General features: G+C 53.7%; 1 protein-coding gene across 3 annotated transcripts; it reads right to left on the reverse strand.

Moving 5' to 3' along the window:
• acss2 (acyl-CoA synthetase short chain family member 2) lies at nt 1-27,497 on the reverse strand. Of its 3 annotated transcripts, none has more exons than XM_030119212.1 (19): nt 26,878-27,497; nt 25,917-26,112; nt 18,315-18,406; nt 17,536-17,639; nt 17,376-17,448; nt 13,323-13,398; nt 12,860-12,968; nt 11,972-12,016; nt 9,469-9,606; nt 9,224-9,394; nt 8,807-8,940; nt 8,477-8,609; nt 8,168-8,224; nt 7,746-7,826; nt 7,320-7,428; nt 7,131-7,199; nt 6,846-7,022; nt 3,634-3,708; nt 1-718 (listed from the first exon to the last, which is right to left on the reverse strand). In XM_030119212.1, exons 1-19 carry the CDS (start codon nt 27,002-27,004, stop codon nt 591-593), a joined length of 2,094 nt encoding a protein of 697 aa, XP_029975072.1. In that variant the 5' UTR covers nt 27,005-27,497; the 3' UTR covers nt 1-590. The 3 variants fall into 3 exon arrangements, with proteins under 3 accessions (XP_029975072.1, XP_029975071.1, XP_029975073.1); XM_030119211.1 differs by having other exon boundaries at nt 11,972-12,019; XM_030119213.1 differs by lacking the exon at nt 11,972-12,016 and having other exon boundaries at nt 26,878-27,496.

Consider the following 27,497-nt stretch of genomic DNA (forward strand, 5'->3'; position numbering starts at 1 on the left):
TCATCCAGAGACGAGAACTTCTTTATTCCAGACAAGCAAAGGCGGCTTCGAGTCAAAATGTCAAACATAAAAACAAGGAAGAAAAGTCAAAAATAAACTCAAAGTTTCCATTAAACCAAAAAAACAAAACAGACAAACAGGTTAAAGGGACGGGGTGGAATTAAGCCTCTGAAAGTGTTGAGACGTCTCGCGCTGCGCGGCTGGAGCTACGGTGAAGTGGTGAAAGAGGAAAACCCAGACGGACAGTCAGATTTAGAGTTTTGGACCAAACTAAACATCTACTGGACCTCGGGGGTTCTCTGCTCTCAGCTCACGACCGGTTTGTCGCAGCGACGTCCGCTTTGAGTCTTTCCAAAGACCGAAACGGGAAAACAAACCTAGGAGGAACTAAAACTAAACACCGGAGTCGAGAGAGGAAGAGCCGCCGTCCGCTGGTCAGCGGCGGACACCTGGGCGGCGGCGGCGCCGTCAAGGCTGCAGTCTGAGGAAACTCCGACTGTCGGCGCCGGGGGGGACGGCTGGGACGAGGAGGGCCGGTCTGCCGCCGGGGCTCGAGCGCGGCGCCGTCGCCCGGGGCTCGGGGCGGCGCGTCACACGGCGGCGCAGCGTTTGTTCAGGAACAGCTGATCCACCACCGACGAGTCGGCCAGCGTGGAGACGTCGCCCAGGTCGCGCTCGTCACAGGCGATCTTACGGAGAACCCGACGCATGATCTTCCCTGCAGGGACAGAAGACGTCAGGACAGGGACGGGGACAGGAGCAGGGACGGGGACAGGAGCAGGGACAGGGACGGGGACAGGGACAGGAGCAGGGACAGGGTCGGGGACAGGGACAGGAGCAGGGACAGGAGCAGGGACGGGGACAGGAGCAGGGAAAGGCAGTACTGGAGTTGAGGGGGGATGAAGGCGGATGGCGTCCCCCCCCCTAAAATAAAAACGATCAAAATCCTCCCCCCTTCCATCCCTTCACTTTTTACAGTAAGTGTAAAAAACCATTGAAAACAAGACGACTGTTGTTTGTAAGCGGTTGATGCCAGACGGACCGGCGCCAGCAGGGGGCGTCACTGCAGCACCAGCACGGCCCAGCGAGCGGCTGGACAGCCAGATGTCCCAATATTTTAAAAGACGAGATTTACAGGTGACCTATGAATCCAGACTCGGGAATGTCCGTCATTACTTTTTACTAATCCAGGCCAGAGACGACTCGCCGCAGGCCGCAGGCTCAGTAACAACAGATTTCCTGCAGCGGCCTGCAGCCTCCAAACCACCGTCAATCCTCTACAGCAGCCGGGGCTTTCATTCCTCTCAGCTGTAGCTGCTCCAGGCTTTAATGGAAGGAGGCATGTATAGGAGAGAATAACATTTTCAAAAAGAGCAGAAAGATCTTTTTTGTCAGTTTGAACCCAGTAAAATGTTCTGAGCTCATTTATTTTTTCTATCAATGTGAAAAAATTAAATCTCAACATCGAGTTTCATGTTTTCTGTCCCTCCGCCATTTTTACCAGACAAGTGTAATACACACAGTGGCCACAGCAGGAGGACTGGCGCTGTGGCACAGACTACTGTCAGGACGGCGCTTCACAGAGAAAAAGAAAAGACATAAAAACAGGCTTACATTGGGAGGCGGCTTTTAGGAGCTTTCTACAAAGACGCACCGGTCATTAAAGGAGACGGGTTTAATGGAACACCGGTCACTATTAGAGGGTTTACAGTAGCTGTGATTAACTCACGTTTACATTAATCTAGCTAGTTAGCTAGCTTGCTAAAACACTGGACTTGTCATTCAGTCACGTTAGGTTTGGGTTTCTGAGCGTGGAACACCTGGAACAGATATTTACTGTTAACGTTCCACCAGAGTTCGTCTCAAATATTTTACCAGTGTTAAAGATGAAATACTCTTCAAGTGGCCAATATTATTTTCACCAACACGACTCGTCAGGCAACGAAAACAAGTGAAGACGTTGCTAAAATTCTGAAGTTCAAGGCAGGTGACATTAAGGCCTCATTCACACACCCGTCCGGTTTCAGAGCTGCATGCAGACAGAGGGGAACGTTCAAATCCGCACGGCGGTTTCTAAACAGAAATCAGGTCTATTTTGAGCGGGCTGTGCGCGGCGTCCCGTTGAAACCAGCGGCATCAACACACACCTGGTGTCAGCTGGTCTTTCTCTTGTCCCACAGACCGTCTCACCAGAGGCTTCCAGCTCTGCTCCGTCTGGTTTTCTGCGGCTTGGAGCGAGTCCCATTGAAAACAGTAAGACAGCGCCTCGTGGTCATATATGCAGATATATGTTGGTTTGAATTGACTATTCGGCGCGGTTGAGAGGAGCGCGTGTCTAGATACCTACATCTACAGCTCTATATCTACAGGTCTATATCTACAGGTCTATATCTAGAGCTCTATATCTACAGGTCTATATCTAGAGCTCTATATCTACAGGTCTATATCTAGAGCTCTATATCTACAGGTCTACATCTAGAGCTCTATATCTACAGGTCTACATCTAGAGCTCTATATCTACAGGTCTATATCTAGAGCTCTATATCTACAGGTCTACATCTAGAGCTCTATATCTACAGGTCTACATCTAGAGCTCTATATCTACAGGTCTACATCTAGAGCTCTATATCTACAGGTCTATATCTAGAGCTCTATATCTACAGGTCTACATCTAGAGCTCTATATCTACAGGTCTATATCTAGAGCTCTATATCTACAGGTCTATGTCGGAGCTGCGGAAGCCGCAGTGTGTGTTTTTGACTGCCGATGCTGACGCTCGGTTCTGGATGCTGCTCTTGGGAATAAACATCCTTTTGCTCCCGAAACGCCTCTGGAGTTACTTCAGACACACAGCAGCCCGTCGCCGCCGACAACCCGCTCAGGCAGACCGCGCTGTGAGAGAGGGACGCCTGAACGCGCCGCTGCAGCACCGCGCCGCCACCGCGGACGTGGGAATCAGGCCTCAAGGTCAACTCCAAGGAGGTTTTCCCTTCTGGGGCCTTTTGCTAGCCTGTAATTTATTACAGAAAGTGAAGATGCTCAATGTGATTTTAATCTATTCCGTCATCCCAGAGCAAGTTCATGTGCTTTTAATCATTTGTGAAACTTAACAGCAGGACATGCCTGCTCCTTCGGTCAAACCCTATAACGTTGTTTTCTTCTCAGAGGAACGCCGCGGCCAGGAAGCAGCAGCGTCCAGAGGAGGGGGGACAGGTTCAGGCTTCAGATCAGGGATTATGTCAACTGGGAATTCCCAGTAATTGACCGGTTTTTCTACACAATAAAAATCTGAAGGCTGTCAGTCATCTTTTAACGTGATTGATTTTTAATGTAGAAACTGATTTTAACAACATTTTCATGACTGTCAAAATGACCGATTACAACCAAAAAAACCTCTACCTGTCGTTCACACACTGACCTGTTTTAACTCGTATGCATCGGCCGGGTGGACCGCGGTCAGGGCGGCGGTCTGACCCAGGACGCGGTGTTGAGTAACGAACCAGGCTGCGAGTTTTTAATTTAAATATATTTTTTTCATTTTGAAAAAAAGGGTATATTTATAACCTTTCTGGGGAATTTTTTCCAATGTTGGTTTGTGAAAACCGGGAAAAAAAAAAAAACATGGAGTTTTACCAGATCTGGTCTTGGGGAGTCCAGGAGCGTTCTGGATGTAGTCTGGAGTGGCGATGGCTCCGATCTTCTCCCTCACTGAGAGAGAGACACACAGACACACAGACACACAGACACACAGACACAGACACAGACACAGACACACACACACACAGGTGGTATATGAGGACAGCTTTTCCATACCAGTTGACACCACGGTTTACGGGGACACACCTCTGTCTTTGTCTTACAGACACGCAGGAGACAAAAAACTTCCAAAATTTTTAGAAAACGTTCAGTTTACTGAGGATTCCCACGGAGTGAAAAACTGCAGAAACATAAAGGCTTCAAACGGTACAGGGTAAAGGTCGGGGCGGGAGGAGGCGTTTCCAGCAGGGTTCTTGCACCATTTGAAAAGTCAAATTTAATGCTTTTTAAGACTTTAAGACCTCAAAAAACATAATTTAAGACCCAAAAATGTCAATTTCTGTGGTAGAAAATACTCTTTGTTTTATTGTAAACATATCTAAAGCTCACAGTTGGCATTTTGTTTCTCCCCACTGTGATGCAGAACAGGGCAGTTCCTCTCAAATAAAGCAGTAAAATTTACAGGTTAAAATATTCACAGATGATTAACAGTTCATGTTGTGGTTAACTACTTTTCAAAATATGTGTATAAATAAGTTAAGGTTAAAAATCCATACGGATAAGTTGTGTTGGATGTCATGGAGTAAACTGAGGTTTTCTGGAAGTTTGCATATTTAATTGCCTGTTAAAAAAAAAAAAAGTTCCGTTTTTGTGGCTGTCCTGCATCAGACAGACAGTTGGGCAAGTGAAGCAGAGCCACAGTTTTGGTTTTTTTACCTCTTTCTCTTTCTCTTTCTATCTCTGGATATTACCTTTGTTATTTCATTTATTTTTCTGGACATAATGTTTTTGTCACACGACTTTAAAGTTTAACTAAACAGTTTGAGTGAATGGAGAGGGTTCTGTGGAGGTTTTTGTATTTCACGTGTGGATTTCAGGAGGAGATCGGAGTGTCAAGCTTGGGCTTCATTATTCAGGAACCTACCTATGTGTCTAATGTAATTGGTTCTTACCTCTTAATTATCCGTGAATCTGCAGGCAGGCTGATACCAAATAAAGCTGTTTGAGTGGAATTGTTTCTTCGCATGTATCATTCAACTGGTAACCGACAAAGGAAGGGCAAATATTTATTTGGCAGTTCAAATACAAGTCATGTGAAACATGTTATGACAAAATGTAAAAAGCAGCAGCATGGAGTCTGAAGTTTTCATGAAAAAGAATCCAGCTGTTCTTTAATACGGCACAGAAACATTTACAGTTCAGTCAAAAGGTGCAACGGTGTCACGATGTTCGTCAGTGCAGCACAGGTGCACAAGTTTGTCCTCTTCTGGCTGCAGCATGTCGGTCTGCTCCTCCACTGGTTCACAACCACCGGTCACACAGTCACTTCATGACATGCTCTGTAAAGCCACCAGACTCTCAGCAGCTTCTACATCTTTCCTCCTCGTGTTGCAGCTTCCAGCAGGTTCATCACGGGCCTGGGCTCCTGGAGGGGGAGCTGGGACCTGGTTGTGGCCCAGATCCACTAACGGCAACCAGTCAGCTGTGTCTGGGGGAAACAGGTCTGATGGATGTCCTGGAGGGGAAAGATGAAAAAAAAAAGACATTTTTAAAAAAAAATCAGTGTCACAAACAGATCATTACATTAACTACAATTTACATAAAGACTCTACCGTATAGAATATGAGCAAGAACCCTGGACATACCGTCCTGCAATCATGGTCACTTTTAACTCCCATAATAAATCACAGTCACTTCATCAGACACACATTCTGTTGCACTAAAACATCCTGTACATATTCGTATATATATTATAGCTCCTGTTATATTTTAGATTTATGTTCTATTGAAAGTTAGGTCTTTCCTCCTTTTAGATCTATATTATTATTATTATTATATTATCCTATTAATATTCTTATTAAGATATGCACTATTATTTATTCTTTCACACATTCCCTCACTGTTTTCCCCTGTGTGTTCTTTGAGCCTCTGTAATGGTAAATTTCTCCATGGTGAGATAAATAAAGGCTCTAGCATTCTATACACATCCACACATGCTCACAGAATTACTCTAAACCTTGAAGACTAAGAAATGCTGAATTCTATCTTGAGAATACCAAACAATTAATATGGTGCATTGGAAGTTGATTTGTTATTTTGGGGCACATTTACTTGAGGGCCCCCTGGAGTGGCTGCTCTCAAGTATTAGCTGCTCTGATTCAAAATTGTTTTAGCAGCACCAACCCGAAGTAATAGTCAATCCTGACTCCAAACATATGCTGTAATTTAAGACAGCAGTCTAATATAAGTTCGGTTGCGCCACAGTGCAGAGCACAGGGTTCACACAGAGGTCATTCTCCCCAAACGCTGCATAAAATCATCAAGTAATAACGCTGATCTTACCGGATACAGAGTGGAGATCACAGACTCATGTTCTTGATGCTTGATTCCTGCACGTCAGCTCCTGAAATCCTCGTTAGCCAGCCAGCCTCTTCTTTGAGAGACTTGTCGAGTCTGCTCTCCTTGGTGCGTGAAAACAGCCGGTATCCGGAAAAAAAACCAAAACGACCCACATCGCGGTCTGCCCGCATCCCACAAGAGCACCAAAGTTCACCACTGTCAGTCTGGACTATTCAAGTCGTGCACAAGCGATGATGTTCTGGATAAACTGTTGAGTCCGCCTGAAACCGCTGTGTGACGTGCGTGCCCTCCGACATGGCGATTGTTGTGGAAGGTCACGTGACCGTGACGTCAATTAGGAACGTACCGTAAAACATCTAATAAACGCTACGTCTCCTATTTACGGCAAGCTAAGTCAATGACACAAATACAAACTATTAGAAAATTTACGGCGGATCGCACTGCTTTCCCAGAGGCATTAAACACACCGTCTGGAAATGTAATACCGACAGCAAATTTACGGTAAATTTAAGACAATTTAAGACCTTAAATACCTGGATTTTAAATTTAAGACTTTTTAAGACTTTTTAAGGACCCGCGGGAACCCTGCACACACGCACGCACACACATGCGCACGCACACACATGCGCACGCACAGTAGTGTGAGACAAAGGTCAAGAAAGTGTGTAAGAGTGTCCATGTGTACACCAGCAGCGTGAGTCCCTGTGTGTGTGTTGCACATCACTCACCTTGCTTCTTTAGCTCCGCCTCCAGCGCGGCGCTGAACTCCACGCCGTCGGTCAGCGTGACGAAGCAGTACAGACTCTCGCCCTTGACGGCGTGCGGCCGGCCCACCACGGCCGCCTCCGCCACCACCGGGTGCTCCACCAGCGCCGACTCCACCTCGGCGGTGCTCAGCAGGTGGCCTGCAGGGGGCGGCACACATCCGCTCTCAGCCCTGTGTGTGTGTGTGTGTGTGTGTGAGTGTGTGTGTGTGTGTGTGTGAGTGTGTGTGTGTTCTGCTCTCCACTCACCGGACACGTTCAGCATGTCGTCGATCCTCCCTGTGATCCAGTAGTACCCATCCTCGTCTCTACGGCAACCTGCAGCAGAACCAACACACGGTGAGACTGGGTGGCAGCGGCGGCGGCGGCGGGGGGCCCGGCGGCGGCGGCGGCGGCGGCGGGGGGCCCGGCGGCGGCGTAACCGGAGAACCTGCTCACCGTCTCCGGTCACGTAGTACCCGGGGAACTTCTTGAAGTAGGTGGTCTGGAAGCGCTGGTGGTTCCCGTACACCGTCCGCATGACGCCGGGCCACGGCTGCTTGAAGACCTGCAGCACGGCGGGGGAGGGGGGGTCAGGGCCGGGAGCTAACCAGCTAACAAACCCACCGCTGGACTCAGCTAACCAGCTAACCAACCACCGCTGGACTCAACTAACCAGCTAACCAACCCACCGCTGGACTCAGCTGAACCCCTGGGGTGAACTAACTGAACCAGCCAGCCTGTGGACCCTCACTGCAGCGACGCGTTCTGCGGTGGTCCACTAGGTGGTGCCGTTTGTTTCAGTCATGAAACCAGAGAACACGGAGAACACGGAGAACGATACGCTCTGGGGAACGGGGAACCTGCTCTGCAGGAGATACGAACCAGGTATCCCTCGCCGGGCCCCTCCAGCTCCTCGCCGGACTCGTTCAGGATGGCCGGCACCACGCCGAAGAACGGGAACGTCTGGAGGGCGGAGAACAGAGGCTGACCAATCAACGGGCTCCATGACACCAGAACCAGAACCAATCACAGCTGGAGGAACGGTCCACATCCCAGACCACCACAACCCTTTAGCATGTAGCATCACTAGAATGTAGCGTGTAGCATCACTAGCACGTAGCATGTAGCGCTCCTCCTGACCCTGACAAACCCTGAGCGGCGTGGAGACTTGACCTCTCAACATCCTGACTGTCAGAAAGGTAAAATGACCTTTGACCTGAACACCAGCAGCTCCCAGACCTTTCAGAATAAAAGCTTTGAGAATCTCTGGAGTGTTTTAACAAAATAAAAGCAGGTTTTCTTACAGCAGATCCAGGTTTCATGGGCGTAGCTGCAGGCAGGGGAGTCAGGACATGACCGCCCTGAAAGACAGAGCAGAGGGCGGAGACGAGGACCCGAGCGGTCCCCCGTCAGTCCAGCAGGAAGTGGATCCTCCGTCACTCTGATGGTGATGGAGGATTGTTCTTTTCAGTCCAGAACTTTATTTTCTGTCTTTCCAATACCCTTTCAAATTAAACTTTAAGCCTCCTGATTCGCTCTTCACGAAGCCGTGTGGCGTCGCATCGAGACATCACTTCCTGTGTGAGACCCCCCCCTCCCCCTCCCCCCCTCACCGTCTCCGTCTGCCAGAAGGTGTCCACGATGGGACAGCGTTTGTCCCCCACCACGCTGTAGTACCAGTGCCAGGCCTCGGGGTTGATGGGCTCGCCCACCGTGCCCAGAACCTTCAGGGAGTCTCGCTTGAACCTGCGGACGGCGGCAGAACGCGGTCAGAGCGGCGGGACGCCGGCGGCTGTGTGGAGTCTGCATGTTCTCCCTGCTCACGCTCCGGGCAGGTTCGGGACTCGCCCGGTGCCGCCGACGCCTCCGGGTTTCCCCTGAAAACGGGAGCGTGTGGACAGGCTCCGCCCCTCTGGACGGGACCGACCCGGGAAGAGACTCACCGGCGCACCGGCTCGCTGCCGTACTTCATCAGCAGCCGGATGGCGGTCGGCGCCGTGTAGAACTTGCTGACCCGGTATTTGTCCACGACCTCCCACATGCGGCCGACGTCCGGGTAGGTGGGCAGCCCCTCGAACTGGAACACAGCAGCCGACCGCGGCCGTCACTCTTCTCCTTCCTAAAGGTTCTTCCGGTGCACTGCGGGACACCGGAGCCCCGCGGCGCCCGGTGGCGGGACACCGGAGCCCCGCGGCGCCCGGTGGCGGGACACCGGAGCCCCGCGGCGCCCGGTGGCGGGACACCGGAGCCCCGCGGCGCCCGGTGGCGGGGCACCGGAGCCCCGCGGCGCCCGGTGGCGGGGCACCGGAGCCCCGCGGCGCCCGGTGGCGGGACACCAGCGCCCGGCGGTACAGACTCACCAGGACGCTGGTGGCGCCGTTGGCCAGCGGGCCGTAGGTGATGTAGGAGTGTCCGGTGATCCAGCCGATGTCCGCCGTGCACCAGTACACGTCGTCCGGCTGGTGGTCGAACACCAGCTTGAAGGTGGCGGCGGTGTAGAGCATGTAGCCGCTGAGCGTGTGCAGGACGCCCTGGAGGACGGGGGGCAAAGGTCAGGCGGCGGTCAGCGGGTCGGCCCGGCGGGCGGACGGGGGCGTGGCCTGACCTTGGGCTTGCCGGTGGAGCCGCTGGTGTAGAGGATGAAGAGCGGGTCTTCGGAGTCGCACCACTCCGGCTCGCACTCGTCCGGCGCCGCCCGGACCAGGGCGTGCCAGCACAGGTCCACGTCCGGGTTCCACGGGACCTGGAACGGCCGGGGACCGGGTGAGTTCCCGCCGTCGCCACGGAGACCCTCCGTCAGAAACTCCCAACGGGCGGAGCGTCTCCCGGAGGGACGGGGTTAGTTCGACAAACGAAGCCCGGAGTGAGTGGAGGCAGCCGGAAGAACGGGTCAGAACGGGTTAGAACGGGTCAGAACGGGTTAGAACGGGAGTCCGGTCACCCGAGCCCACCGAAGGAACCGGTACAGAGAACTGGTCCGGCTCTGATGTCCACAAACAAACAGCCGCTCCTCAGGAGGCGGCCGCCATGAGCCGCCGCCTCCTGAGGACCCGAGCTTCAGACGAAAACACAGAACCACCTGTGGCCCTGGAGCCAGTCCAGAACCGGAGGTCTGGTGGAACCGCAGCCGGCTGGAGACGCTTGTTCGAGTCACTGCCGCCGAATCGAGCGGGTCGGACTCCGAAATCATCCACAGTGAAGCCGACCGGCGCCAGCGGAACCGTTCCGTAACGTCCTGGTTCCAGGCGTCCGGGTCCGGTGAGGAACAAGCAGACCTCCGGTTCCTCGGGCCGAGAAGAACGTCAGGAGAGCAGTTAGAGCAGAGAAAACCAGCCATCAGTCCGAGGCGGAACCAGGAGGAACCAAGAGGAACCAAGAGGAACCAGGAGGAACCAAGAGGAACCAGGAGGAACCAAGAGGCGTCCGCCGGCAGCCGAGGGTTCCACAGCAAACCAGAGAGAAGAGAGAGAGCGACCAACAGAGTGACCGAGAGAGAGTGTTATTGAGAGAGTGTTATTCATGGGCCTTGTCTACATGTTCCCGAGACTCCTCCTATAACGGGGTTCTGGGGTCCAGCGGACTGTAAAGGTTCATAGAACCCCTGAGGATCCGCTTCACTCGGACCGGATCGTGTTCCTGATCCGACTGATCCATAATCCGCTCCGTGTCTCAGACAGAACCCGACAGCGGAGCGGGTTGAACGGGGTTCTGCCAGGTGTCCCTCTACCGAGTGACATGATGACGTGACAGGAAACAGGAAGTAGCAAACAGGAAACAGGAAGTAGGAAAGTCAAAAACCAGCAGAAGAACTGGACGGTGGCTGAGAAACACTAACAAAAACCCTGAGAGAACAAACCCTGGAGCAGAGGTGGAGTCGGGTGTTGAAAGAGCTCGGTGGTAGACTACCAGCGGACCGCCGCCCGGTGTGACGGATGAACTGGTTCCCATGGTAACGAGTGACGTAAACAGATGCTGGAAACAGCAGATGTCAGAATCAGACTCTGAACTGATACATTTACTGGAACTGTAGAAAACTGACGTTCACTAGAACCTCCACAAGGTTCAGTCGGTTTCCAACATCTGCTGGTCACCAGTCAACACGGACACCAGTTCATCTGAAACACCGGCAGGAGCGGAGACGTGGCGCCGGGCGGGGGAGGGGCTCTCTGAGCAGCGGTCATTATGGATCAGAGATCCAGCAGATAGAAACACTGGGAGGACGCCGAGTGATCCGCTCCACCAGGACCCTGGAGAACCAGGACCCTGGGGAACCAGGACCCTGGAGAACCAGGACCCTGGGGAACCAGGACCCTGGAGAACCAGGACCCTGGGGAACCAGGACCCTGGGGAACCAGGACCGATCAGGATCGCTGTGTCTGCCTCCATGGATACTCGGGTTTAATACGACTGTTTTCAATCGGACTGAAAAAACCCCCATGTAGACCGGACCAGCGTTCTGTCTCAGACAGACGGAACCGGTCGGAGGACGCAGGGTGAACCGAGTCTTCAGCGCCCATTAACGGAGGGGAGGAGCGGACGCTGCAGCAGCTGTCACTTCTCCCACAATGCAGCTGGATTCACACCGCGGCAGTAGCTGCTAGCATGAGCTGCTAGCATTAGCCTCCTGTGTAATTCACGGCTGTTCTCCCACTGGGCGCGGTTTCCTGCAGCACGGCGGCGAGTGGAGGCCACAGGAAGTGGAGGAAGACGGGCTGAAAACATGGACTTGAACCTCGACAGCACAGCTGGGGTCCGTCCACAGGGAGAACATGCAGACTACAGTCTGGAGCCGTTCCACACATCATCCAGCGTCTCGTCGTCAACGCATCAGATGTACTGACTAAAAGAAAAACCATTTCTCTGCAGCGCCGTGGCGGCGGCGGCGGCGGCGGCGGCGGCGGCAGCGGCCGGACAGTCAGGAGTCCAAACCGCCGATCAGTCAAAAAACTGATTCCATCATTTCAGTGTTTTGATGAAATGATGGGTGATCGTTTGTTCTCAACAGCATTTGGAGGTAAACTCTGCATTTCTGTGAATTTTACCTTCAACAGTCAAACAGGAGGAAGAGGAGGAGGAGGAAGAGGAGAGAGGTGGTGAGGATGAAATACCTGGGGGACAGGACGCGATTTCTTTACTCGGCCTGTTTGATTCTCCTGCTGGATGGAACCAAGAAAAGAGGAGGAGGAGGAGAGGGGAGAGGAGGAGGAGAAGGAGAAGAGGAGAAGAGGAGGAGCAGAGCAGAAGAGGAGGAGGAGAGAGGAGAGGAGGAGGAGGAGGAGAGAGGAGAGGAGGAGGAGGAGGAGAGAGGAGAGGAGGAGGAGGAGGAGGAGGAGAGAGGAGAGGAGGAGGAGGAGAGAGGAGAGGAGGAGGAGGAGGAGGAGGAGGAGAGGAGGAGGAGGAGGAGAGAGGGGAGGAGGAGGAGAGAGGGGAGGAGGAGGAGGAGAGAGGAGAGGAGGAGGAGGAGGAGGAGAGAGGAGAGGAGGAGGAGGAGGAGAGAGGGGAGGAGGAGGAGGAGAGGAGGAGGAGGAGGAGGAGAGGAGGAGGAGGAGAGAGGAGAGGAGGAGGAGGAGGAGGAGGATGAGGATGAGGATGAGGATGAGGAGGGGGGGTCAGTGGGAGCAGTAAAGACAAAGATGAAACAGAAGCTTTAGTTCAGTGCAGCGGGTCTCAGCCGCTGCTCTGCTGCCCTCTAGTGGCTGCCGGAGAAATCAACAAATGAACAGTCACAGGAAGAGACACCTTCAAAATAAAGGTCCGAACCTGAGAGAGTCCACCTGAAGGACCCGTCAATATGGACATTTGGAGGGACGGAGGGAGACAGAGACACAGAGAGAGAGAGGGAGAGAGACAGGGAGAGAGACAGAGAGAGAGAGAGGGGGAGAGAGACACAGAGAGAGAGGGAGGGAGACAGAGAGAGAGAGAGAGAGGGAGAGAGACAGGGAGAGAGAGAGAGGGAGAGAGACAGAGAGAGAGAGAGAGAGTGTGTGTGTGTGTACCTGCAGATCGGGACAGAGGCGTTTAGTGGGAGGAGACTGAGAGCCCAGGTTATCCTCTGTTTCCTTCGACAAGTGCTTCAACACGATACACTTCTTCACTGGAAACCCTCTAACACACACACACACACACACACACACACACACACACACACACACACACACACACACACACACACACACACACACACACACACACACACACACACACACACACACACACACACACACACACACACACACACACACACACACACACACACACACACACACACACACACACACACGCAGCGTTGGCCATGCATGAACTCAAATCCACACTAACACACACTTTCTCACACACACGTCCATTTAACACACATTGACTGACAGCATGCAAACACACATTTGGAGCCAAGTCTGCACAGTGTGAGTGTGTGTGTGTGTGTGTGTGTGTCCATGGAGACATAGTGTCCACTGTTCTTACTTGTCTCTGCATTTCTGCAGCGCTTCATCGGCTAAGAGCTTCAGGTTGATCAGCTTATCGCCTCGATAGAAACCGTCTGGTGGGGGGTGGGGGGACACAGGGGGGCCAGGGGAGGACAGGGAGGACACAGGGGGGCCAGGGGAGGACAGGGAGGACAGGGGGACACAGGGGGACAGGGAGGACCAGATTGTTTTCAAAGAAGAAGAAACCTCCATCAAGTCTGACTTCAATTCAGGGAAATCAGGAGAGGGTTCAGTTCAGGGTGAGAACACGTTAGAGAACCACCATCTGTGTGTGTGTGTGTGTGTGTGTGTGTGTGTGTGTGTGTGTGTGTGTGTGTGTGTGTGTGTGTGTGTGTGTGTGTGTGTGTCACCAGATTATAATCCCACCGATAAGACTGCTGAGCAGACTGAACTCTCAGCTGAAGCAGACTGAGGCCTCGTTTACACGACAGCGTTCTCAGTCAGAACTGGGTTCTGGAGGACGTTCTCAGGCAGAACTGGGTTCTGGAGGACGTTCTCAGTCAGAACTGGGTTCTGGAGGACGTTCTCAGTCAGAACTGGGTTCTGGAGGACGTTCTCAGTCAGAACTGGGTTCTGGAGGACGTTCTCAGGCAGAACTGGGTTCTGGAGGACGTTCTCAGTCAGAACTGGGTTCTGGAGGACGTTCCCAGGCAGAACTGGGTTCTGGAGGACGTTCTCAGGCAGAACTGGGTTCTGGAGGACGTTCCCAGTCAGAACTGGGTTCTGGAGGACGTTCTCAGTCAGAACTGGGTTCTGGAGGACGTTCTCAGGCAGAACTGGGTTCTGGAGGACGTTCTCAGTCAGAACTGGGTTCTGGAGGACGTTCCCAGTCAGAACGTTCTCCTGTGATTCTCCACTGGTCGGACCTGAACGGCGAGCCGTGACACACCCAGCGTGGGTTAAAAAAACAAGGCGTGAGCGCAGAGCTCGTTCCACTGGCCTCCTGCTCGCTTGTGAGACTAAGTGGGCGGAGCCAGCCGGCGCCGTGTCCCTCAAGGTACTGAGCTACTGTCCCGGTCTCTGGTGTACCAGGGTCTGGTCTGAGGCTGTCTGTGGTGTCGGTGGTGCCATCAGGTCCAGGATCCGACACCAGGTACTGGGTGTGTGCCCAGCAGGTGAAGACCTGGTTCCGGAGAGTCCTGCAGACCTGGGCCGTCTTAGCGTCCTTCATAGGAAACGCCCGTCTGCTGTAGTGCTGCACCTCCACCAGGAGGGCGCTCCGGTCCTCGCTGGGAGGAAACGGGCCATGAAGTCCACCCCAGTCATCCGCCCCGGGGCTTCGGCCTCAGGAGACCAGCAGGGTTCTCACTGGGACCCCTGTCCTCCTGGCAGGCAGCGCAGGTCCGGAGCCACCTGGAGAAGCTCCAGCAGGGTCTTCATCCAGTCCCGATGGCCTCTAGAGGGGCTGCTGAGGGAGCAGGCCAGGACCTGGTCCTCATCCGCCTCGTCCAGCTGAAGTCTGGACGACTGGCAGGACTCCAGGAGCAGCTCAGAAACCTGGACCTGGACCTGGTGGCCTGGGGCTGCAGGATCTTCAGGGACTCCTGCTCCTTCCGATCCTCCCCTGCTGTTTGGCCCTCCACGCCTCGAGGTAGCAGGTATGCTAACCTGTCCTGAGGGAGTAGCTGCACCTGCTCTGGAGCAGCGCTGCACCAGCCGGACCATGTGTACTGGTGCACGGCTGTAGTGCACGTGCCTGTGCGAGAGCCGAGCGTAAAAACCCCCAAACTAAGCTGCGTGTGTCACACAGCTTCGGCGTGCGCCGCCACTCGCTGCTCCAGCGCCGTTCACCTTAAACGTGACTGAAAACGAGGCGCAGTGCAGGAAGCGAAGTGATAAACTTCAGCCCAAACTCCCCCAACGCTCCCCAACGTCCGAGGCGCAGGAGACGGACGGTGTGGCGGCGGCGGATCATGACTCACAGCCCGTCGGTCCACTGCTGGAACAGAGGAATCCAGTGGATCCAATAGATCACCAAGTTAGAATCCCAACTGGTCCAAACTCCTCTGGCAGTAAGTCCACGGCTTCTGTCTCCCGGCAGGTGTCCTCACGTCACTGCTGCCGCCCCCCCCCCCCCCCCCCCCCCCCCCCCCCCCCGCCCCCGGCGCTGCTCCTCCTGAAGATCCTCCGTGGGCCGGACGCTGATGTTCATAGAGCAGGGGTTTTCAAAGTGTGGAATAGCGAGCCTCCCCAAAGAGAAGTCAAAAGCATGGTGGCCCCCCTTTACCCGCCTACTCCTATCTTCTGGGGGGGGGGGGGAATGGGAATTGTTAAGAATTTAGCAATCCTAATTCCATTATCAGTACTGCTTATCGGTACGATTCCTCATCAATTCTCTTATCGATTCTCATTGAGTGAGAAATGAAACAATACAAATGGGGTGTTTGCATGAACTCTTTAATATCTTCATCCTGAACAGAAGAAAAAAAATTTCCATGTCATGAAAACTTTGCAAGCTGCAAGTCGCCCCAGTTTCATCTTTTGGTGTGACATACAGTCAAACTCTGGAGCTTCTTCCTGACGCCAGGTAGGAAAGCTCAAAACCAAATGACACCGGCCTCACACTGGATGCCCTTGCATGTCTGGTCCGGTGACAGTGCTCTGCAACACTGTCACTCACAAGGTCTCGGTGTGTCTGCTGTCAGCTGATGTTGGTTGCCAGATCTGCCCCAAATATATTGTTAAAACCACCCAACAATAGAAAGCAGTCCAAACCTCCATCGCTGTAGAAAATGCATGTTAAAACCGTAAAAACCGGATATGCATTCAAAAAAACACGTCACAACACATAGCCAGTCCATCAACCCGCCTCGGGTTCAAAACAAGCTTGATTGTGCAGAAACCCGTCCAATCTGGCAACACAGCCGCTCCGGTCACTGAGCTTTGTTTTTGTGCAATTTTGGTGTCTTTGACTTTCCTACAATGAGTAAGTACAACATCGTTCATTTTTCTAATCCTTATAATGATTAGATCGCGTTGTTTGTCATATATTCTACCAGAAGAATCACAAAAAAACTATGTGAAGGCAAAAACACGACACATATTTTATTTTGAAATCAGTGCTTTAGAAGCACGTATCTACTTTCCATCTGGCACCGGACTTGTTTCTGTTCAGACTGAAGCAGCAGGGCTCCGGAGTGAGGAAACATAGGATCCTTGCTGAAAGTTTCCGGTCCGCGGCTCTGTAGCGGCGCCAGAATGGACCGCAGCTGCTCCGTGGCTGCTGTGAGCGCATGCGCAGAGCGCATGGTACGTCATCACACACACAGCGGAACCGATAAGCGGAATCGTTCAGGAGACAGACAAATAGCTCTTTGGAATTGAGACACGAGGAGCCAGTTCTACAAAAGAACCGGTTGTCGATTCCCATCCCTGGCGTTTGGAATCTCACAGGACACACTGCTTCGGAAGCCCACACGTTTTTTTTTTCTCTCTGTCGCGCCGCGCCTCCCCTGAAACCCTCTGGCGCCCCCCAGGGGAGGCACGCCTCACACTTCGAAAACCGCTGTCATAGAGGATTTCCCCGGCAGTCACACTGACGAGTTCAGACTGTTTCCCCACTGTGTCCAAGTCTGGTACAGATAATGTCAGTCCAGGACCGTTCCTCTGCTCACCTGCTGCAGGGGGTGTAGGGACCAGCAAGAAGACCAGCAGGAAGACCAGCAAGAAGACCAGCAGGAAGACCAGCAGGAAGACCAGCAGGAAGACCAGCAAGAAGACCAGCAAGAAGACCAGCAAGAAGACCAGCAGGAAGACCAGCAAGAAGACCAGCAAGAAGACCAGCAAGAAGACCAGCAGGAAGACCAGCAAGAAGACCAGCAAGAAGACCAGCAGGAAGACCAGCAGGAAGACCAGCAAGAAGACCAGCAAGAAGACCACAACAAGCGTTTTCGCCAAAATGTCGTCGTGTAAACGAGGCCTCGGTCAGGCGACACCTGCCAGAACCACGAAGGTCCACCTGCCGCTCCGCTCAGATCAGCGGCGTTCGTCTCCCTGTGAGTCGGACCGACGCCGTGACGTTGTGACTGACCTGCGGTGATGAGCAGCGAACACTGAGAGTCCAGGATCCGCTCACACAGGGACTCTGCCGAGAACCCTGCGAACTGGAAGAACAGCACAGCGTCACCTGTGACCGCTAACGACCCCCCGCTGCCCGTTACCCCCCCCCGTGCAGTCAGCCTCCAACTCACCACGATGGAGTGAACTGCTCCGATACGAACACACGCCAACATGGCCACCACCAGTTCCACCACCATGGGCATGTAGATGGACACCCGGTCGCCTTTCTTCACACCTGGAGGACAAACGCAGGACATGATGCTGCAGCTCCACCCCCTGCCGCTGCAGCTCCACCCCCTGCCACTGCAGCTCCACCCCCTGCGGCTGCAGCTCCACCCCCTGCGGCTGCTGCAGCTCCACCCCCTGCAGCTGCAGCTCCACCCCCTGCAGCTGCAGCTCCACCCCCTGCAGCTGCTGCAGCTCCACCCCCTGCCGGTGCAGCTCCACCCCCTGCGGCTGCTGTAGCTCCACCCCCTGCCGGTGCAGCTCCACCCCCTGCAGCTGCTGCAGCTCCACCCCCTGCCGGTGCAGCTCCACCCCCTGCCGCTGCAGCTCCACCCCCTGCCGCTGCAGCTCCACCCCCACCCAGTCTGCTTCCTCCCCCTCTTCCCTTCCTTCCTTAATCTCAGTCTCCTCCCAACCTGATTTCCTAACTTCCTCCCTCGCTTCCTGTCTGACCTCCCCTCTTCCTGCCTGACTTCCTCCCTCTCTTCCTGCCTGGCTTCCTCCCTCGCTTCCTGTCTGACCTCCCCCCTTCCTGCCTGACTTCCTCCCTCTCTTCCTGCCTGACTTCCTCCCTCTCTTCCTGCCTGGCTTCCTCCCTCGCTTCCTGTCTGACCTCCCCCCTTCCTGCCTGACTTCCTCCTCCCTCCTGGACTTCCTGAATGGTGAACGGCCGATGCGAACCCACCTTGGGCCTTGAGGACGTTGGCGAAGCGGCAGACCCGGAGCAGCAGCTGTCTGTAGGTGACCTTCAGCTCGTCTCCAGGCTCGTTTCCCTCCCTGGAAGGAAACACACTTCAGCACACACTGCCAACGTTCCCACGAGCCACACATTCACCCAGTCGTTCAGTCAACGCACTGAGCAGGACGTTCGCTCAGCCCCGAGTGGAGATCTGAACCCCACAGAACCCAGGAGGAAGTCTGAGCCGGACCAGCAGAACAGGAAGAAACAACCTTTAAACTGAGACTTCTGAGCTCGGTTCTGCTGAGAAGACGTGATGAAAACACACATCCTCAGAAAACCAATCAACTGGTACAGAAAACCAGTCCCGTCTCCACACCAGCCCGTTTTAATGATGCAGGATCCGGTCCAAGTCCTGAAAACTCATTCAACTGTTGCATTGTGGGTGTTCTTCCAAACCCGGCTTTGCTAGCATCCAGGGAGCTAGCTAGCTGGGGTCAACACCTTACATTCGGAATTAAAGTACCCTCCTCCTCTTTCTATTGCGAAGCGTTCTGATTGGACGGGGAGGAATTTAACGTCACTTCCTGTTTCTTTGTTCTTTCCGGATCAACTCTGACGCTACCGCTGTAAAAAGGTCCGCATTGTTAAAGTCGTCCATCCACTCGTCCATCTCTCCCACTGAATGAATCGTCTCGGCTCCCTGTCATCGCTCGCCCCCGGCGGCCATCTTGGAAAATTAGCGTCACAAAGACGAGAGAACGAGCGGGACGAGCGGGATTCACTTTACATGGCGGAGGAATCGTTCAAAATCAGAACGGAGCCGCCGCTTCCTGGTCGACCCTCCATGACGACTCTAAACCATAATCAGGACTTCAGGAGGACATTTCAAATGTAACTTTGATCCAGAGTGAAAACTGGAGTGAATCTGGCCGCTCCGCTTCCCAGGGCATTTCTGGTGTGTTCATATTTTTGTGTGTTGTCCAGTTTGTTGACGTTTGTCTGTGTGTGGACTAATAAAGCAGCTTCTGTTCATTTTAACTTCAGACACGCGAGGTGGAAACTGCTCCACTAGGGGGCGCAACGTCAACATGGCCGGAGGAGGACAGAACAGAACGCGTCTTAATCCCAGCAGAGCCGTCAGCACGGGGCTGTGAGAGGAGGAGGAAGACACGTTCAGGTGAACCGAAGAAGAAGAAGAAGTCGGAGGATTGCACCATGACGGCCCAACGGCCCTCGCCACATGACTTTCATAATCGGTGCAAGTGAACACAAACACACACACACACACACCCTGTAAACAGGAGTCCAGAGGTCTACCACCCCGGCGTTTCCATGGAAACGTCAATGGTTGTGGTGTGAACGGTGTCTTTCCGCTCCTCGTGGTCACCGCCAGCGGCGGACGACGGCAGCAGAGGGATTCGAACCGCTGCAGCACACTGACCCACTGTGTGTGTGTGTTTGCTCGCAGGTGTGTTTCTTCCGCAGTGTGTTTTCCATGACGCTCCGGCAGCAGAGCCAGGCTGCATAGCTGAGAGGTGACGGGAGCGCCTGGCAGTCAGAGCCCAGGGCAAAGAGCAGAACAACCTGACCTGGATACGTTGTGCCAGCCTGGAACCTGATATTACTCAATTCTCAACTCAACTTTATTTATACAGCACTTTAAAAACAACTGCAGCTGCACAAAGTGCTGCACAAGGTCACGTAATACAAAAGTGCAAGAATTAAAAACATTAAAAACAAAGAATACAGAAACAAACAACAAAAAAAGACATTTAAACATGCATTAAAGCGAGGGTTGGCGATCTGAAGGAGATACATTTTTTAAATACTGGTTAAAATGATCTTTATGACCCGATGGGAAGCAATTCATGGCGTGTTCTTAAAGTAGTTTGGAAAATATCCACTATCTACAGCAGGAGGAAAACGGGACAAACAGCAACCAATAGTCTTGAGGGGACACCTTTTTTTAAACCAATCAAATCCCTTCGCCGTTCGACCTGCCCCCTGTGCGTACATGTCAGTGGCGTGCACTGACCCTGGTTCAGTGCGCGCATAGAAGGACGGAGCGTCGTTGCAGAACGGCGGAGAAGAATGTTTGGGGCTTTACTTACCGGTGAGTGCGTCATAACTTGGCGTTGTGCAAATAAAAACGAAGAAACGAAGCGCTGAGGGCAGGTTACGCCAGGGACGCACCGGACGCGGAAGCGCCGCGAACGTCTCCGCCTCTCCGCTCCCAACGGGAGCTCCTCCAATGGGGCGGGAGCGTGTCCGAGCGATGCCGAACGGTGCGGCGCTCACTCGGAACACGGAGCGTCGGGGCGCCAGTGGTCCCAATGGTTATAAAACATTTTAAAAGACGTGTTTTCTTTTCAATCTGTTAAAATAACGTTTTGATACACAGACCTGCGCATGGCAGGCAGAGGTGGGCAGAAAGTACTTTCCGATGCCATGTTTTTGTTGTGCCCAGTCAGTTAACAAAGGGCGGGGCTGATCTGAATCACCTGCAACAAACAGTTGTGGGCCCAGGTGATCACGATCCGCCCGGCTCTTCCAGAACGGACTGGCTACATGGAAAACATGGCATGGGAGAGAACTTTCTGCCCAGCTCTGATGGCAGAGCTCTGGAAGGATATACCGGAGCACAGCAGGAGAAGCACAGACTCGGCCGCTGTGCTCCGGTGTTTCCTTCCAGAGCGCTGCCATGCGCAGGTCTGTGGATCAAAACGTTATTTTAACAGATTGAAAAGAAAACACGTCTTTTAAAATGTGTTATAACCATTGGGATTTTCTTCACGTGCTAATACGCCGTCCCCTGGACCACTGGAAGGAGGATTTTGTCCACTTTCATCAGTCCGGCTCTGCCTCCTCTTCACCTCCCACAGTTGATCTAAGCTAACTACGATGCTAACAGCTGGGCTCCAGCCGCTGGACGCACAGACACAAAAAAGGTATTTATGAGCTTGTCTCACTTTGTAAATGATCGGGATAGGGCGTGGGTCCAAAATCTTCGGAGTATTCTTTTAACGTCCTCCAGGCACCGTAGCAGAGACGCTAATGAGAAAGCTTCTTTTTTTAACGGGACGTAGATCTGGCTGTCGTCCGCGTAACAGTGAAAAGAGACGCCGTGCTTTCTCAGGATGGAGCCCAGTGGCAATAAATAGAGAGAGAAAAGCAGCGGCCCCGGGATTGAGCCCTGCGGAACCCCATAAGACAGAGGAGCAGAGGAGGATTCAGAGCTGGCCAGACAAAAGCTCGTAGCTCTGTCTGTCAGGCAGGACCTGAACCACTGCAGTACAGGACCACTGGTCCAGACCAGGTGCTGCAGTCGGGACAGTAAGATGTTGTGGTCCACGGTGTCAAATGCAGCAGTGAGGTCCAGGAGAACCAGAACCACATAGTCACCAGAGTCATTTACCAGCAGGGTGTCATTAAAAACCCTGAGTAGAGCGGACTCGGTGCCGTGCAGGGGTTTAACCCGGACTGGAAGACCTCCAGGATGTCAGACTGTCCAGGTGGTTTTTCAGCTGCAGGTAGAGAACCTTCTCCAGGATTTGTGAAATGAAGGGCAGCTTTGAGATGGGCCTGAAATGATCCAGGACAGCCTGATCCAGGCCAGGTTCTTTCGAAGGGGTTGAACCACTGCATGTTTAAAATGTCCAGGGACACTCGAGGACAGACGGAGAGGACAAGCTGACCACTGCTGGGGACATGTCTTTAAAGAGATGAGGGGAACGGCGTCTCGGGGGAACCTGAGGGCTTAATGTGGAGAACCACATCCTGTAGGGACGATAAGGTCACTGCTCGAGCTCATCAAATACACCAGAGCAGTGACCAGAGCCAGAGGGGTCAGAGGTCAGGGGTCAGATCAGGGCCCTGGTGGAAACAACCTTATCAATGAAAAACTGAAGGAAGATCTCGCAGGTTTCAGAGGCTGGTTCTAAGCAGACAGGCTGTGGGGCGTTAAGAACAGAGTCTGTGGTTCAGTACAGCACACGTGGGTCATGGCGGTTCTCCAGAATAATGACAAATATTCTGTCTTAGCGCCTTTAACGGTGTTCTGATACCTGCGCCAGCAGTCTTAAATTTTGAAAAGAAACGTGCAGCTTGTCCTTCTTCCACCTGCGCTCAGCTCTGCGGTTCTCCCTCCTGCTGCCGGGTTCTCTCACTGAACCAGGACTCAGGTTTGGCTTCAGGCTGCCTGGTTTTTAATGGAGCCACTGAGTCCAGGACTGTTTGGCAGCAGGAGTGGAACCACGAGCTGAGCTCCTCTGGACCCGTTAGTTCAGGGGAACCGAGCTGGTTGAAGGCCGCAGAGAAGAGAACAGCGGTGGAAGGGTCAAAGGTCCGGCAGCGCCGAGCAGGAACGCTGGTGCACAGAACAACCCGACTTCAAATACCACAGGCAGACGGTCAGAGGACACGCTGTCACGTCTCCAGATTAGAAAATGAAAAACCACGGCAGAGAACAAGATCTGGTGTGTGTCCCCGTTCGTGTGTGGGACCAGACACACTGAGCCAGACTGAGAGTCCGTGAGCGTTCAAAGGTCCTGAACCAGAGGCTCATCAGGGCAGCAGACACGATGCTGAAGTCCCCAAGAACAAGGACGCGATCACACCGGGACATGACCCCCGCCAGGAAGTCAGCCAGCTCACCGATGAAGTCCTTGTTGTATTTGGGCCGTCTGGAGATGAAAGCGACCGGCACCGGGCCCGAGCGGCCGGCACCGGGCCCGAGCGGCCGGCACCGGGCCCGAGCGGCCGGCACCGGGCCCGAGCGGCCGGCACCGGGCCCGAGCGAAACAGCCGCCGTCCTCCTCCACGGCCCGATGTCCCGGGGAGCTGAGGACGGAGCAGCCAGCGGGTACGAGCTCGTTAAACGCTCCGCACTCACCCGCCGATCCAGGTCTCCGTCAGGCCGAGGAAATGCAGAGCAGCGCTGAAGAAATCCCTCAGGACGAAGGTTTTGTTGCTCCGGGATCTGGCGTTCACCAGGCCCATCCTGGCCGGAGACGGCGCCTGTGGTCCGGCGGTGCAGCGTCCTCAGGTGTCGGAGATTCACTTCGCGCCGGCGGAGCCGGGGGGAGGAGAGGGGGCGGGACTGGAGTCCGTCATATAGGCCGGCAACGGGGACCAAGCAGGACTCCATTAGGTCCAGGAAGCACTGCGGCAGGATGAAGGAGCGGGGTGATCCAGGTCCAGTCCGGGAGACGGACAAACGCCGCGCCAGGTAGACCTTCAGCTTCACCGGCCGACCGCCGCGTACGAGGCCCGGTACAGGTGAGCCGGGATGCCCGACAGGAGCGGAGTAAAGTTTTCTGCCCACAGTAGTCGCTAGCAGCGAGATCTCCACCTTATACCGGAGATCTAGTAGAAACTGGCGATCATACAGCAGCAGAGACTCGCTCTGTAAGGCGCCCTGCAATAAAAACACTAAAAACCACAACAAAACAGAGCGGCAGGCGGCGCGCCACACACCGGCGCCATCTTGGTTACCCGATCGTCTATTACTGCTACTGCTACTGTTACTACTGCTGCTGGTACTGCTGGTACTGCTGATACTGGTACTGCTGCTGCTGCTGCTCCACCCTGAATGAGTTAACATGGCCGCCTGCCAGAGGACTGGAAACACATACACTGTCCCTGACATTTCATGATAACACATCAGTTTGTGTACCTGTGTGTGTGTGTGTGTGTGTGAGAACCTGGTGTCCTGTAGTCAGGACGTTTCAGAACCAGAGCTGCTGCGTTGTATTTTGGTAACGGGGCTCAGAGGTCAAAGTGCGCGGCCGACACGCCGACCCATGAGTCACAAAGGAACTCTGACCCCTGAAACGGCGCCGCGGCTCCTGGAAAAGCTCCAATAGGAGCCAGAAGCCGCCGCGCCCCGACCTCCCCCCTCCAGCTGCTGAAGGTCAACCCAGATAACGGAGGAGCAGGCGAACACGGTGACCTCCTGACCTCCTGACACAGAACAACAGCCTGCCGTTTTCCTTTGTCTTCAACGATTGAAAGACGAGGAGAACATGAACGACTTCTGAAGGAAGGAGGTGGAGGAGCTGGAGGTGAGAACTGTTCATCTAAACTCGGGCTGAACGATATGGGGAAAATACTGAATTGCGATATTTCCCCTCAATATTGCGATTGCGATATAGAATGCGATATTTAATTTAGTCTGTTTATTTAATTATCTGTTTCAAAGTTTAAGCATTTCTTTCCCATAGGTTAGTTCTATTTGTTTGAATTAAATATAATGATGTATGACTTGTAACAAAGTGAACTTTATTAGAACTCTCATTTAAAAAACAGAACAAAATCTAACTTCAAAATGCAAAAGTCACTAAAAAAGCAACTTAAGACACCTGGAATGAAGCACCTGTGAAATGGCTTTGGCCTGTTCCAGCACTCTAGCGATCATTTTCTCTTTTGATCCCGTCTTGTTGGGTCTCTGTAACGAGGTTCTGCTCAGGGATGCTGATCCCTCTGCGTCTCAGTCAGAGCTCTTCTTTTTCCAGCTGTGGGACAAGCGTCCCACCAGCTTCCTGCACATCCTGTTGCCCCTGAGACTCTTCCGTCTTTAAGAACATTTTCTAAAATATAAATATGAATAATCACATTTCTGTCATAGGAGGCTACATCAACATAAAACCCTCACATTTTGTCCTGACCACACTGGCTAAGTTTACATGCAGGGTTCAGGTCAATATTCTGGTTTCTGAAACATCTGGAATCACCCGTCGACCTGCTGAAACAGACAGTTATTCCTGTTTACATGATCAGGATCTCCCCATTCACACCACGGCCACAGACGACATCATGACTGCATTTGCACTTCATGCCACTAGGTGTGCTGTTTGCATGTCCAACCTTATTTTACACAGACACCACAGAAGAAGAAGGCGCTGTGCAGGCTGCAGGCTCTCTCTGCATGTTGTTAGAAAAAAAAAAAGTAAGCGATAAGACATGATGCCATGCACCTTTTTTTCAGTAAAAGAGAAGAACTGAACGATCGTTTCTGCACATTTTATTTACTGAGTAGCAGCTAAAATGGATCACGAGCAGCTTCTGTCCTCAAAAGACAAGGATTCCTTGCGGATACAAGATGCGCAGAGCAGTAATGTGCCTTTCCACCGGGATATTCCTCTCTGTCTCCCTCTCTCTCTCTCTCTCTCTCACATGCGCACGCGCGCACGGAGCACAGCATTCCTTGCAGAGGACGTGTTGCTGTTCCACATCTTTTTTAAACCCGCTGCCATTGTGCAAAACTAGGTTCGGGGATCGCGCTGCTCCAGTCAGCAGCACCTTGTGAAACAAGCAGTCTGCACCGCGCGCTCGGATGTAAAATTGCGTCACGTCCTATCGCGTACCTTGCCATACGCAAATCGCGTTTTGTAATATCGCGAGATTATCGCAAATGCAATATATCGTTCAGCCCTAATAACTTATTCTCACAGTTTCACAACAAACTCCTAAAAAAGCAATCGCCATTTCTGAAAGCGGATTCTGCAAAATGTTGGGAGGTGTAAAGCAGGCGGAGGTTCAGGTTCTGGGGTTCTCCGGAGGAAGGGTCCCTCCGCCCGGCGGGGACAGGAAGTGACGGAGACTCACCAGTAGAAGGCCACCCGGTCGCCCAGCCGGCGCTCGTGCACGTTGCGGTCCAGCAGGTTGTAGCAGATGTTGGTGGAGGCGCCCTCCATCACCTTGACGAAGACGTCGCCTTTGGTCACATCGAAGTTGTAGTCCAGGAAGCGGCCCGAGTGCCGGGTCTTCCAGAAGAAGTCTTTGGCCACGTCGGCCCAGAACTCTGCAGGACCAGAGGGGACGGGTCGGGTCAGGCTGAGGCGACGGAGACGAGCGAACAGCTGGAGGTTCACTGCTCCATCACCACTCTGCTGTAACGCAGGAAAACACCTGCAGCCCTGTGGAGCCCTCAGGTGACTCAGCTGCAACACCAACCCCATCCATAACCCCATCACATCACCAAGCCCAACTCCATCACTCCATCACCAACCCCAACCAACACTAACCCCATCCATAACCCCATCACATCACCAAGCCCAACACCAATCAACACTAACCCCATCCCATCACCAAGCCCAACACCATCACTCCATCACCAACCCCAATCAACACTAACCCCATCCATAACCCCATCACATCACCAAGCCCAACTCCATCACCAACACTAACCCCATCACCAACACGTTCACCGACCCCATCACTAACCCTGTCACCTCACACAACCCCATCACCAGCCCCAACTCCATCACTAACCCCAAAAGTAACCCCATCACCAACACCGTCACTAACCCTGTCACCTGGCCCAACCCCACCAATAACCCCATCACATCACTAACCCATCACCAACCCCAACAGTCACACCATCACCAACTCCAACACCAGCCCCAACCCCATTAATAACCCCCATCACCACCCCACACTGACCCCACCACCTGCCCCACCACCACCGCCCGCCCTACCAGCAGTACCAGGGACCGCTCGAGGAGCCTGGCCACCAGTCAACACGGACCCCAGCTCCGCCGTAACACCCGGCAGCAGCAGCACTCACCATCCGGACTCTCGATGGACTTCACGTAGAGCTCCTTGTACTTCTGGAAGCTGCTGATGTGAGCCGTCTCCTTCAGGTCCTCAGACCCGTGGAACACGTTCTCCGTCGGGGGCTTGTCGGGAACCATATCGCAGCTCTGGATGAACTTCCTCCAGCTGCGGGTCAGCGGGGCGCCGAGGCTACCGAGCTAGCAGGCTAGCCGTCAACTTCACAAACTTCCTTCTTCCGCTGCCTTCTTGTAGTCGCTGCTTTTTCTGCACACAGACACGGGTCTCCACCCGCAGCGGTTCGAACTGGGAGCGGGGAGCGGCTGGTGCGGCTCTGGATGCAGTTCCGGGTGAACGCGTCCGCTCCTGGAGGCGAAGAGTCCCGCACGGAGCGACACTGGGGGCGCGATGCTAAGCTAACAGGCTAACGGCTGCAGCAGAGGGGCGGACTCCGGTCCGAGCGGCGCAGGCTCCGCGGGGGGCGGTCGCTGCTCAGATACACGCCGTCCACCGTGCGAGCGGAGCGGGGTTCATGCTCTCAGGGAGGCCGCAGGGGAGCCGCTTTGTGTCCGTGCCGCCGACGCTCCTGCTCGGCTCGCGGTCTCTGCAGCGTGTGGAGCCGAACCGGTCCGA

This window comes from Salarias fasciatus, chromosome 20 (genome assembly GCF_902148845.1).
Source record: "Salarias fasciatus chromosome 20, fSalaFa1.1, whole genome shotgun sequence".
NCBI classification, from domain to species: domain Eukaryota; kingdom Metazoa; phylum Chordata; class Actinopteri; order Blenniiformes; family Blenniidae; genus Salarias; species Salarias fasciatus.

Coding starts and splice junctions, on each gene's coding strand:
- acss2 (XM_030119211.1), bottom strand. CDS start 27,004: ATGGTTCCCGACAAGCCCCCGACGGAGAACGTGTTCCACGGGTCTGAG. Junction 8,941..9,223: donor ACGGCGCCACCAGCGTCCTG/GTGAGTCTGTAC, acceptor GCTGTGTTCCAG/TTCGAGGGGCTGCCCACCTA. Junction 8,225..8,476: donor CCTTCTGGCAGACGGAGACG/GTGAGGGGGGGA, acceptor TCTGTCTTTCAG/GGCGGTCATGTCCTGACTCC.